This window comes from Actinia tenebrosa, unplaced genomic scaffold (genome assembly GCF_029948245.1).
Source record: "Actinia tenebrosa isolate PJP-AT-01 unplaced genomic scaffold, QUT_ActTen_1.0 PGA_scaffold4__44_contigs__length_22323623, whole genome shotgun sequence".
NCBI lineage: Eukaryota > Metazoa > Cnidaria > Anthozoa > Actiniaria > Actiniidae > Actinia > Actinia tenebrosa.
Window position 1 is genome coordinate 9,614,517 of NW_028292581.1, and position 13,857 is coordinate 9,628,373.

General features: G+C 37.4%; 1 protein-coding gene across 4 annotated transcripts; it reads right to left on the minus strand.

The window, feature by feature from the left end:
• Positions 1-1,139: 1,139 nt before the first annotated feature.
• Positions 1,140-13,641, minus strand: LOC116297064 (uncharacterized). 4 transcript variants are annotated; one of them, XM_031705215.2, is made up of 19 exons: positions 13,420-13,641; positions 13,082-13,202; positions 12,421-12,512; positions 11,861-11,912; positions 11,442-11,516; positions 10,406-10,727; positions 9,800-9,858; positions 9,628-9,693; positions 9,225-9,290; positions 8,474-8,509; positions 7,673-7,783; positions 6,931-6,981; positions 5,609-5,697; positions 5,058-5,123; positions 3,971-4,058; positions 3,820-3,885; positions 3,358-3,424; positions 2,782-2,854; positions 1,142-2,179 (listed from the first exon to the last, which is right to left on the minus strand). In XM_031705215.2, exons 1-19 carry the CDS (start codon positions 13,638-13,640, stop codon positions 2,047-2,049), a joined length of 1,854 nt encoding a protein of 617 aa, XP_031561075.1. In that variant the 5' UTR covers position 13,641; the 3' UTR covers positions 1,142-2,046. The 4 variants fall into 4 exon arrangements, with proteins under 4 accessions (XP_031561088.1, XP_031561075.1, XP_031561097.1 ...); XM_031705228.2 differs by lacking the exon at positions 6,931-6,981 and having other exon boundaries at positions 1,140-2,179; XM_031705221.2 differs by lacking the exon at positions 8,474-8,509 and having other exon boundaries at positions 1,143-2,179.
• Between the last annotated feature and the right edge of the window lie 216 nt (positions 13,642-13,857).

Genomic DNA, 13,857 nt, shown 5'->3' on the forward strand with positions numbered 1-13,857 from the left:
AGCATCCCCGCTGAGCCAATCAATGATCAATATCCCTAATGAATAACTATCAACCGATTTGCCTCTAGATTTGCCTTCAAATTAAGCTCCAATTAACTGTTACACGCAATTCGATCGATACACTTCAAACCACGGTAATTATCGCACTAACCCGAACGAATAACTTACAACATTCAAATGATTTGGATATTAGCAAGATTTCACTTTCATGGTCCAGAGGTTTAAAATCTTAAAGCCTTCATCAGTGGCCATGTGATCGGTGAAAACCCACCAAAGCGCATTTCAGTTCCTTCTTATGAAATAAACCTCTTTCAAACGTGCAGCGCTGTCAACCCTAGGCAATGACTTTTGACTTCCCTAGCGGGACAAATTTCAGCTGCAAAAGAAAGCAGTCCTACGTTTTTGTGAAGCTCCCAAGAAAGAATAACCTCGCGTTATTAAACATTAGGTGGAACTTGCCCTACTGCGCCGCTGTTGCACCCAAGATTGAGCGAGAAGGTTAATTGCCGCTTAAGATATGATGTTTAGCGTTGCACAATATTGAAAAAACAAACCGCGATGTTTACAGAATTGATCAAAACTATTTGGAACTTCATTATCTTTCAATCTAAACCCTAGACAACAAATAGTCTCCTTGCATTACATTCTATCAAAGACCTGCGTTGCATTGTGTTACTGAAGATATTCAGATTTAGGGATTACGAGACGACAGTTAGTTTTATAATCGGGGTTTGTTTTTTGGAGAGATTTTATTAAGAAGGTCAATAAACAGGAACCTACGAGGCGAGATGGCTTTGAAATCAGATCAAGATAAGACAGGCTATTGACATGCGTGTGCGCCTGACAGCGTCGGTCATGGTCACTGATAGTCAGCTGCTGAACCCTGAGGGGAAACGTGTCAGGACTATGCGAAAGTAGAAATAAAAAGGTTTATGCTCATTTGAATTAAGTTAGTCACGCTGGACAACTACAAATTTAAAGCTGAGACCCGTAAGAATTATGGGTAGATACGCCATGTACATGTTTTAATTAAATAGACAACTTTTGCACGACGTTCTTGCTAACCCCGCAAACCTCAAACTGCAGTTCGACGTCAGGCATTTTCCGTCAAATTTTCGACATTTAACAAGGCGCCCTAGCGAAGTTGTTGCTGGAAGAGCCGCCATATTGAATTTCATTGATGCTTAGTGTTTTACCGTGTTTGCTAGCCTGCAGAACACGCGTTCTTTTGGTGGGTTTGAGAGGAAGAATCGGGGTTTTGGGGCTCTTGTTTCGACCAAGGGCCCGCGAGAAAAATGAGACCTAGCAAAAAAAGGGAACGTGGGGAACGCCCCCTCCTCCTTCGCTTTTTTTTGCTCGGTTTCATGATCAATTCTCGCTCGTTCCAAAGTTCCCACAAAACCCTGGTTTTTCCCCAAACCCACAAGAACGCCTGCTTTGCAGGCTACGTGTTTGCGGGCGTTTTTCGGGGCTCGATTCTTCCTAGTGGTTAGTAGTTAGCAGTAAACCTGATGCTAAAGGTCTCTAACAATAACTATTGATGGACTTGAGAATCTTTAATAATTACAGTTTCACCTCCTGTGAGCATCCTCAAGCCACAGTTTAGTTTTATCAAAGCTTCACTTGTTTAATATAGCTAGTTGACCACGCCCTGAGGTACATAGCTGTAAGTTGTCTTTCATTTATCATCGGTGATATCCTGCCTAGATCATTGACTTCGTATTTGAATAGCTAGTAACCTTGATCGAGCTCACCTCAAACAGGAAAACAACATTTTTTCTGACAAACTTATATTTAATTTACATGATTTTAGGTTCTTTATATACATTTATTATTTACAGGGGGAAAATGTTTTTGTTGCTCTAGAGTCTTCAGACACACCAAAAATAACTGAAACCTTAAATAGGTAAATACAATGCCCAAGAGAATACTGTACAAGAACTTAAAATAACTTCAAATTATTTAAAGTTAGTTGAATTTTTTATCTACAAAATGAGGTAAAACCAAACAAAATAACATGAGCTTGTACCATTACCGGAGCCGACGTCATGCTTCTGTTGCCATAGGAGCAGGAACCACGTGACTAGCAGACCCTTGTCTCTCGTGGCAGCTTTGGGTATCGTCTTTGGGAGGACGCTCTGTAAAGCTGATGCTTTCACTGTATTCATTTTCAGAGTTCCTTTGTGTTCAAATAAGAGATTAGATTAAAATCGAATGTACATTCGTAGCCGAAACCCAACAAGGAATGTCTATCTGGAATGTATTCATAAAAAGTCACCACGATTGTTTTCCTTTGAAAGTACAGCTCTCAAAGCAAAAGCAATTGGAAACTTCACGTCAACCTCTCCTTCCTACAGTTGTTCCTATTTCTTAATGTCTGCATTCTCACAGTCTACCTTTTCGAGATCATTTCAAGGCACCTGAATTACCTCATCGAGGGAGCAGACTCGTAAATAAAACCGAGGCTGCACAGAATTAGACTTTTTTAAGTAGAACTAATCGGTTAAAACATACTTCAACCAAGAAGTGTGATCGATGTTTGAAATAACATGATAGGGTTTGTATTGGCTCACAGACTCTGTGTATAAGTGATATGATATGTGGGAAATCAAGTTTGATGTAGCAGTAGTGCACTCGCTTGATTCGATGGTTTCTCTCCGGGTTCACTAGTTTCCCTTTCTCAAATCTGTGAGTTAGCCGTGCTCCGACTTAGATCAGCCTAGAGGTCGTTTCAGGGTTGGTCATAAAGTGCACCTATAGTACATCAAGATGTCTACTCACTGGTGCATATCATCAGACTCCAGGTCTTCAGGGACGGGCGTTGGTCTTTCTTCTGTAAATGGCGTTTCTATGTCTGTGGATTTAAACAAAGATATGTACTGTAGAAGAGACAACGCAAACAAAAAAGATAGTATTTTATACCACAGAATACTTTTCGTTTTTAAAGTTAGCCACAAATTTATATTACTATTTATATTGCACGATGATAACGATGTTTAAGAGAACAACAGGAGATAAAACATCTTATAACACGTTCAGGGCCTTCTAATCCTTTGGCTGGGTTTTTAGCGCAAGAAAAGATGTTCGCAAGCAAAACATTTTATTGTTATCTTATTCAGGTCATTCTTTGGTGTTTAGCTAGAAAGTTCACCCTTAAACACACTCTGTCTTTGCTGGTTATAAGACTCTTAACCTTTACTCCGACTTAAAATACACTAAAAGAAAGGAAGGCAAGAAGGCAAGAAGGCAAGAAGGCAAGAAGGCAAGAAGGCAAGAAGACAAGAAGGCAAGAAGGAAGGAAGGAAGGAAGGAAGGAAGAAAGAAAAAGAGGGGGGAACGAAGCTCCAATCCATTTACCTCTCATTATTCTTTTTCCTTCAAGTATTCTACCAAAGCCTTCTACTCGACCAGGCCTTATTGCGGGCTGCAACGATAAGAAAAAAACTGAGTAAGTAGAGCAGTATTGGGCATGCGCAGAAACCAATTTGATCAGTATAACAAAATTTGAAAATATCTAAAAACTGGTTAAGGATGCAGTGACGTATTGCATTTGCCATACAAATCCTAAATCCATATAATTTATCTTTATACTCTACTTAAGTATTAAATGCCATTTCTCCTGATCGCTTGTTATGAGCTGAAGTTCGTTTCATTTCTGGCGTTCATATTGACACAGATGCTCGTTTTAAGGGTTAGGGTTACGTGACCTGTTAGTGCAAGTCATCTGTTACGACAACCTCAATAAGCCCCACGACAAAGTGAATCTAGTTAAAACAGTGAATGGTTAAACCGATAGGCGGAGTACGTAAGATACATTACCAGGGTTCTGAATGTCTTTGCAGGTCGATGAGGGTCCTGAAGGGGGATGACAGCAGGCCCACTACTCTGTTCAATTAGATTTAAAAATAAAAAGTAAAATGTATAAGAAAACAGACATTTATTGAAGAAACGTGTACGATAGATATCTTACCGCGTATACTACAGCAGCGTGCTGTAGTTTAGCCGCTTGTCTTTGAAGTGATGTTCTTAGGAAACTTTCATCCCTTAATGCATGCATCCTGAAAACATTATGATGATTTTGATAAGAATTTAGAATATAATCCATTTACCCAGTCTACCCATGCCTCAACACCCCACCCAGTCTACCCATGCATGAACACCCCCCCAGTCTACTAATGCCTCAACACCCCACCCAGTCTACCCATGCATGAACATCCCACCCAGTTTACCCATGCCTGAACACCCCACCCAGTCTACCCATGCCTCAACACCCAACCCAGTCTACCCATGCATGAACACCCCCCAGTCTACTAATGCCTCAACACCCCACCCAGTCTACCCATGCATGAACACCCCCCCAGTCTACCCATGCATGAACACCCCCCCAGTCTACCCATGCATGAACACCCCACCCAGTCTACCCATGCCTCAACACCCCACCCAGTCTACCCATGCATGAACACCCCCCAGTCTACCCATGCATGAACACCCCACCCAGTCTACCCATGCCTCAACACCCCACCCAGTCTACCCATGCCTCAACACCCTACCCAGTCTAAGCATGCCTCAACACCCTACCCAGTCTACGCATGCCTCAACACCCCACCCAATCCACTTATGTGTCAACTCCCTACCAAGTCTACCCATGCCTCAACACCCCACCCAGTCTACCCATGCCTCAACACCCTACCCAGTCTACCCATGCCTCAACAGCCCACCCAGTCTACCCATGCCTCAACACCCAACCCAGTCTACCCATGCCTCAACACCCTACCCAGTCTACCCATGCCTCAACACCCCACCCAGTCTACCCATACCTCAACACCCAACCCAGTCTACCCATGCCTCAACACCCCACCCAATCCACCTATGCCTCAACTCCCTTTTCCTACCCATGCCCATGCTAATGCCCTAGGCACCCTCTCAAGCATTAATGATAAACAAAGATAATAATAATCAAGGGAATGACACAAGAACTAAGATGGTAAAACAAAAGTTAGGTTGGATTTTAAGGACGAAAAGACAGTTTTCTATTAGTATTGAATTGCTCAACTCACGTCTGTTGAAGTATAGTAACCTTCATCTCCCACATCTTATTGGCACGGTCTAATTCCTTTTGTAATCTAAAGAAAATGTATAAACATTGAATAGATTCAGACATATAACTTTATCATAATTCAATGTAACTACCACATGTTTTTATTAAAATATTTCAAAAAATTTTGACATTTGTCTTTATTTGGCTGCAAATAAGAGCGAATGCAGGGGATGGGGGTATAATGGCTGACCAAACCCTTTGGACTTTTCACAATATGATTAAAGAGTTACATAAAATCTAAAGAGGGAGCTATATATTGGCTTTCTAGGTAACAGCCACCCCCTTGAAATCATCCTTGATCCCTTAAAGAAAAATTGTTGATAAATTCTAGGGACATTCTATTGTGTTAAAATAAAACATTTCTTATTTTGGCCAGGTTACCGGTATTGCTTCTAAAACAATCTTGTTCCAAATAATAGTTTTTTCTATGAAAGTATGTTCTTTTAAATACTGGCTATGAAGGTAACCCAGTCAGTTAATGACGTACATGTAAGGAAAACACAAGGGTACCTGGATATTTCTGTCCTTTGTTTCCTTTCAATCTTTTGAAGGCGTGCAATCAACCCATCTTTTTCACTTTCACTCACTTCTTCTTTTTCCTGTTTACATGTCAAATAAAACAAGTCAATTTTCAAAACATTCCCTTTCTCTTTGGAAACTGAATTCTTTTTTATGTAGACCAGGCAGGTGACAGACACTTAGACCAGATTCAATAGACTTTTTTTGGCTTGGGCATGTTTTCCCATTTGAGACCACACGTCTATTCTCTTGAGAATAAGATTATTTGTTTGAGTTGCATCCATATTCATGTATCTCTTTATGCACAACCGTAAAACAAAAAAATGATACCATAGGAAATGACATGTGTTCGAGCCCTGGCCCATACTGGATCATATGTGAGTGGAGTTTATTTGATGTATTGTTCTCTCCCTTGCCAAGAGGGTTTTCTCCAGGATCTCTGGTTTCCTCCCTCCGTAAAAAGCAACATGTGAGTTGAGTGTTGTATGTTGTAAATATAGCATGTAGTGGTAGTGCGTGTGGAGAGAACCTCACGGAAGAGCCCCGTTTGGAGAGTGGTAGTAAGTTGTAAAATATAAGTTTATAAGTTTATGTGCTCTGAAATGGGAAAACATTAAACCCAAACCAAAAAGCTGTCATGTCTGAAAGTCATGGCTGCCATCACAAGATGGTTCACAGCCTCTATACCCCAAAAGGCAGATAATATATATGCATGAATTTATTATTATATTAGGAGTTGAAGATGCTTCTGCCTCTCATGACTGAAGTATGACCTTGTCATGGGAGTAATTCAACCATTTATTATCTTCTTGACAAAAGCGTTGTCAAAATCACCAAAGCACTCCAGACAAGGAAATCCATGGAAATCAGTTATAGTCCTTTACCAAGATTCACATTGACTATATCAATATGAACTTAGTTGAACATACAATAATGTAAAGTCAAGAATATGAAATATATAAAGCCAAGAGAGTATAGCTATGGATATAATTTGATAATCTAATATTCTTATGATTTTAGTATAGCTATGGATATGCAGGCTAACTTGTGTAACTACTGGACCGTGCAGTACATAAAATTATATAATAAGTGGATTTTACATGAGTTAGACATTTACAAGAACACTGTGAAACCTAAGTGGCTTCCAAATCTAAACCAAACAGAAAGCGAGAGAACACACTTCGTCCAATCACAATGCTTTAAAACAGAACAGTTTGGTTTATCATAAAATTCTTACTCAATAAAAACAACAATTTAATGTACACATCAAATATGAAGTAACAAAGAGTTTTAACATTGTGCAAGGTGCTTACCCATAGTGATTTAACAGCAGGTTTATATGACTTGTAGCTGACAGCGGGCCGCTAGAGTTGGTAGGTCAGGTTTGTGCAGGTGCAAAGTAACTGTTAGTATAATAATGTGCACATCTGTGGTTCCTGTCTGTCTATGAGTGTCAGCTGTCTATCACTGTCTGCATTGTATGGGATCAACAGCCCCTCCCTATGAGTGGTGTCTGTCTGTCTATTGTCATATGTCTGTCAGCTGCCTGTCAGTATCTGTTGTCTCGATCACCTATCAATCATCTAGTGTGCATGTATGGGATCAATAGCCCCTCCCTGTGGTGTCTGTAGACTGTCTACTGTCATATGTCTGTTGCCAGCTAACTGTCAAAATTTAGATCTGTTGTCTAATCTATCAGTCATTTGATGGGCTGGAAGCTACTTACACCATATTATCTACTCTTTCTCTAGTCTATCTCTGTCTCTACCTTGATCTACTCTTAATTATTATGAACTTCCCATTATTATCATTATTATTATTATTATTATTAATGGACAGAATTATTGCCTTTGTGTGATAAATACTCAAAAAACAAGACAAGTTAAAACATGACAAGTTTCAGTTACTAAACTATTCTCCATCATAATGACATCCAATTACCTGTGTCTACTATTCACTTAGGGATGAATGTGGATCTTAAAGTCATCTGAGATCAGTATTTTTCTCATTTGCTACCTACAAGTAAGTCATACATGCAGTATTAATATTTATTACCTCAGTTTTCATGCTCTCTTGTAGTCTTTTCTCCAGCAGCTCTTGTTCCTTAGACTTTTGATCATGAAGCTTCCTCAACTTCTCAACTTCTTTTTGAGATTGAGCAAGAACCTAACAAGTGATTTTATAATAAAAAGAGGAATGCATAGATTTAAGTGAAAATCAATAGAGCTAATAATGAGGTGCTATACTGAGATTCAAGGGATATTACTTTGTTTGCAATCATTAAACAAATAGCACATGCAGATTGTTGTTGAAATGAAAGAGATTGTATGGTGGACATCAATCAAAGCATTTTTCATGACATTTCTGATGCATGCATGTGTGCTTAAAAGCTTTGTGTTTCTGACAATGTCATCATGGAAACACTTTGATTGCCATCCATCAAAACCCTAATTTGCTGTGGTAACATGTTGTATGATTGCATGCATGCCATTGAGATAGTACTGTTAGTATTAAGTTGAGGTTGACAAATTAAGTTAAATTTAAAAGCTTTGTTTTCAGCTAAAATTACATTATTTTTTGTTTATTATAATGTTCATTCATTTAGTCTAAAGGAAAGGAAACAAAATTTAATCCTGCAGCTGAGGTTTTAAACAAATAAATGGTTTAATTTGTTTTTATATTAGTAACAGTGAATTGCTAATTTATGTTTTTTAGAAATTTTGTTATAATTAAAACGTTGCTTTCAATCAGAACCGAAAAATCCCTCTCAAATTTGCTCAACATTTAGAATAATTCATTTTTACATGACAACTACATTTAGTTAAATGATATTTTAAATTTACTTGGTTTACTAACAATATCTGATGATGGCAAAGGTTTCTTGTTGTGACGCTGAAAAAATCATGATATATATATTTTTAATATATCAAGTTTTTTATAACAGTAAGAGGTGTACTTACAGTAATACGTAATGCGTACATTGTACAAATTAATATTTTATGTGGGCTTAGAGATTGATTTATAAAATTTATATGCTTAATATACACCTGCATCCTGAATTAAATGGGTGATACTGGTGGCATATAGTTTACTGGTTACATAGGTTGCATGGTTTACTGCTCGCTTCTCACCACTGTGGTCCGGGTTAGAGCCCTATCCTTAGACCCCTGGATCATACAGTATGTGAGTTTGGAGTTTGTTTGATGTGTTGTTTTCTCCCTTGCCACAAGGGTTTTTCTCCAGGTTTCCAGCCTCCATAAAAACCAACATGTAAGTTGATCGACTGTTGTATGTTGTAAATAAATTGTACGTGTACATGTACAGTAGTATTAGTGTGTGTGTGGAGTGAATCTCATGGAAGTCAGCCCTAAGGGGGAGTGATGATTGTATGTATAATTTTTATATATGAGTATGTAAGTATTTATATTAATTATGAACACCAAAGTATGCACGCATGCCTTTTGTTCCCATAAAGCAATTGCACCACCAATTAATTTACATCAGTTATTTTCAAAACAATTAAAGACCTTAGTTTACATGTACTGTATAAACACACTCTGTCAGTATTAATATTGATCATAATTAATTTAATATAAGCCATACTTACACTTTTCTTTGTTTCTTGGATACGAGATTCCATTTCATTTTGCAAAGCTATTTTTTGTCTTTCCATCTAAGTATGCAAAATTTTAAAAGTAGAGTTTGATATTTTTGTAAAAAAAAAAAAAAAAGAAATGAAAAAAAAAGAAACTCCTGACAATTAGCTTGACTTGTTCTCCCTGCTTGTTTTATTTCTGGGATTCGTGTACAAATTGCCAAATTCTGATATATGCTTTGCTTGTCATGAACAAAGGATTCAATGAATGTGAGGCTTTATGCATAATACTCAGTGATTGGTGACTATTGGTGAATAATTAATTTATTTAAGCATGAAGCCCTACACAGAAACCTTTGTGCGTGACAAGCAAAGGTGTTATTGTAATATTGATACATTTATCCTTGATACTCACTTCTGCTCTCAGTCGATTTCTTTCTTGCTCAGCCTTGAGCTGGATGTTAGACAAGTCATTTTTAAGCTGTAAAAGAAACAGAAATCCATAAACTTGACTGTCTCTTGTCACTCACAAATATACACTTACAAGTATTCAATGGCTTTATACTATATATACATGTATGGATTACCTGATTAATTGTTTTTCTTTCATCCTTTAGTTGTTCAGTGAGGTCTTCAACTTCTAAAGCTATAATATTTAATCGATCAGAAATAAAAAGTTGTTTAGCAACAGTCAATAGCTGTTATTACAGTTGAGTCTGCAATAAGAAATTTGTGTCTTTTAAGAATCATACAAGTGAGGCTAGCTATCAGGCCCATACTTAATACTCGTTATCTCATTTGCACCTCATTAAGCATGCATCCATAATAACTGCTATTCCTAGTTACAGTTCAATTTACTATTTACATTCACTTGTACTAATAGAAGCAAAGCTACCTACTTATTTCTTATAGTAGGTAATGGCAAGTGCAGGAATAATTACAGTTCCATTCAGTGACCATGAATAATAGTTCCTAGCCGAGGCTGGAGTTACCGCGCATGACAAACTGTAGTTTTGCTATGCATGGTAACTCCAGCCTCAGTTAGGAACTATTATTTGTGGTCACTGAAAAGAACTGGAGTATTAAACCTGAGACTCTGGAAGTGAGTCTGAGAGGCACACGTGTGCTAGCCCTACACACCCCTTGATTCCCTTTGTACACTAGTCTACAAATGAAACTCTTACTTTATTTACCTAATCTTCTATTGGTATTATCTTTCTCATCAATTTCTGTCAAAGCTTCATCTAGTTTAGTCTCCAGATTTAGCACCTCATCTCTGAGTTCATAAATCTCTGGATCTGTGTCAACGCTACTGGGTGATGGCCTTCTTTCTAGTGCCTCTTTTATCTGTGCATCAGCACGTTCCTTAGCTTCCTTCATTTGCATTCGCATCATTTCTAGGAGTGATTCTTGCTGCTGTTGTGCTTTCTTTTTGTCATCGTCATCGCCTTGTGCTTTCTCAAGTTTGGCTTGAATTTTGTCCTGTTCTTCAGCTCTTTTTTTGTTGTAGTGATCCTAATAACCATTTTTTGTAAAATTAATAAATTAAATGCTATTTTCTACACCCTATGAAAAATAAACAAAAGACTGGGAAATAGTTAAGCCACAAAAAATATATTCTATAATCCATGGGCATCCACAGGAAAATAAAAATCAACATCCAGATAAATTAACTCCACAGCTCAGTGATATTAATGATAAACTAACGGCCGAATGATAGACATATGTCTGGACTGTCCTCTTATTAGACTTGTCTTCTTATGTCCAGTCAAACTGACCAGTCACACGTTTAAATCAATCAATCTGATATAGCTACACGTATAGTCTGACATCATGTTCAGCAATTGAGCAGCAATTGTTATTAGCCAGCCTGAAGCTGACATTTCATGGTTCATGTCACACTAACAGGAATATGGCTACAAAATAAATAATTCAGAGGCAGGACTCTACTTCATGCTGATCCCTAGCTGCTATTTAGGTCACTTCTCAGTGTGCGATACCCAGCTGCAGTGTTCCCTCAAGTGATTTGTTTACTTGTAAGAGCAGCCTGAAGTTGGAGTATATCCATAGTTTAAATAAAGTTTAGATATTAATCTAATTATGTGATCTTTTATGTGAGCTTGACTGGGACTTGCAGACTTGCTCGTTCCTGATATGATCATGTGGAAATTTGTGAATAAAAATTATATCAAGCTCTTAACATGTAAATATATTCTCTATTTATTGTACCTTGTGTTTATTGGCAACTTCACTGATTGCATCTCCCAATCGTTGCTTGTAACTTCTCCTAATAACATCCAGTTTCTAAACACAAGCAGTTGAAACATACAATTATTTATTCATGTAATTATATCATTGTTATTATCTTTTATTCTTGTACATATATATATCCTCTTTTTGTAATATTAGCTTTCATTTGTTTCATGGTTATATATAGTTTGTATTTTCTTATTCTTATTGACTTGATAATGGCGTTACGTAAACGTCAAACGTCGTCTTTTATTAAAATGTTTTTAAACTATAGTTTTTTATCGCTGAATTTCTTAGTTAAATGTTTAAGTAAGTCGCTAACACAATTATTAATGTCACTAATTAAAAGTTCTTATATTCGGAATGTACAATTCAGTTTTACTATAAAATTTACTTACACCCTCATGAATTTTTTCAAGATCTAGAATCCTGTCATTAACTCGACAATACCTGGAGAGAAAATGTGATGCATGAGCAAGGTTCATTTAAATGGGGTCTTACCCAACCACTCACGAACCAAAATAGGGCTTAACAATAAAGAAAGATTGGGATGGAGGGTAAAGCAGTGGGGACAGGAAAAAAATTACATGCATGCACAGTTATTGAGTGTTAATAGGTCCGTCTATATGCAGCCATTTGACTGGCCCAATTCTTTTGCCAGATTGTATCGGGATGCAAATCATGCAATGTATTTGACTGTTCAATTCAAGCCCAAATGATATTACAGATTTTTTGAATTGGGCCAATTCAATTTTTTAAAATCAAGCTGGAATCAGGGTCTAAACTACTTGTACAATTTGCTTCTCAATACATAATTTCTGACAAAGAATTGGGTTGACAAATCTCAGCATGTATTTCCCCCTTAAGAAACGAGATACTTATATAAATATTGCTATCATACAGTATCAACAAAATGCATTTAATAATTCATCATTCTCCTATTTATTTATACACTTACAAATCCAAAGCTCTTTCTTGCAGTTTATTTTCATATTCAGCTTGCATAATGTGCTTAGAATAATGTAGATTTCTTTTGATATTATCTAGTTCCTGCAATAAAACAAAATTGATTGAGTATAATGAGATCTGATAAAGAATCATGATCATGATTATGATGGGGGGGGGGGGGGGGGGGAATCAAATTACCATATCAAATCTAAAAAGCTGCCATTTTGTTACCACAAAGGGGGCCCCCTTGACCTTTCACCCCTTGCCCCACTGTGATTGGCTGGCTGAAACAAAAACAACCGCTGAGCTGGTCATCCTTAGATTAAATATTTGCCTTTCATATATGTCATCATTTTTGTCCTCGTGATGTTTTCAAGCAATTTAATTGGCTCATTACTTTTTACTCAATGTCATTGGACTGGCATTGCTGTGTTCTTGTCAGCGCTGTGTCTGTGCCGTGTTCTGGACATTTGATTGTATGCAGAGTAAATTCTCATGCAATGTGATGTTCCTTCATATATGCCTTGCCGTATTAAGACCATGTTTGTGCTGCATGCTTTTCATATTCATAGTTTACTAAGCAACTGATTATAAGTCATTTGCAACTGATCATAAGTCATTTGCAACTGATCATAAGTCATTTGCAACTGATCATAAGATCATTCACTTACCGTCACCAACTTTGCCATAACTTCTTGCATTTCTTTCATCGGCAGGATTTCACTAGATTCTGTCTGTGAGCATCTGTCCTGGCTAAAGAAGCCTATCCTTACCTTATCTGCTATCGAGGGCCTATATAGATAGACAGTACACTTCACGTTAGCAATCATTTGTCGCCTTCCTAAATCTCAACCAGAACATAAAATCCTGTATGCCGTCGTTCATTGATAATAATGAGGATTGTTATTCTATGCCAACTCTGAGGAGCCTTATAGTCTCAACAAGTGTTTTTCCATTAGATATCAAGTATTAAACTATATAATCAAATCGACCGCCATTTTACATGTACCTGTATTCTTCAAACTCCAAGGCGGCTGGCGATGATCTCGTATCAGGCGATAAAGATCTCCCAGTAGCAGATGATCCACCACTGGGTGGCGAAACCAAAGTCCTAATGTCAGCAGATTTAAGAGAACGAATCGTAGGATTCTCTGCCGATGGCAAAGATCGACTTGAGCCGACATTTGAGCCATCTTCGTTTGGAGACCTACTTATCTCCATCTCCGCCATGTTGTTTTGACTCGTTTGACGTAACCAAAGAAACTAAACCACAGGAAGCCCAACAGTACTTTAAAACTTTACATTGAATTATTTTATTTTTTTATAATCTTTTTAATGTTTTTATAATCATTTTTGGAAATCTCCTCTCCTTCCGTTTCGTGTCTACTTCATAAGTTTATCTTATAGAACGAAATTTAAGGAAAATCAAATAACGGATTTATGACTG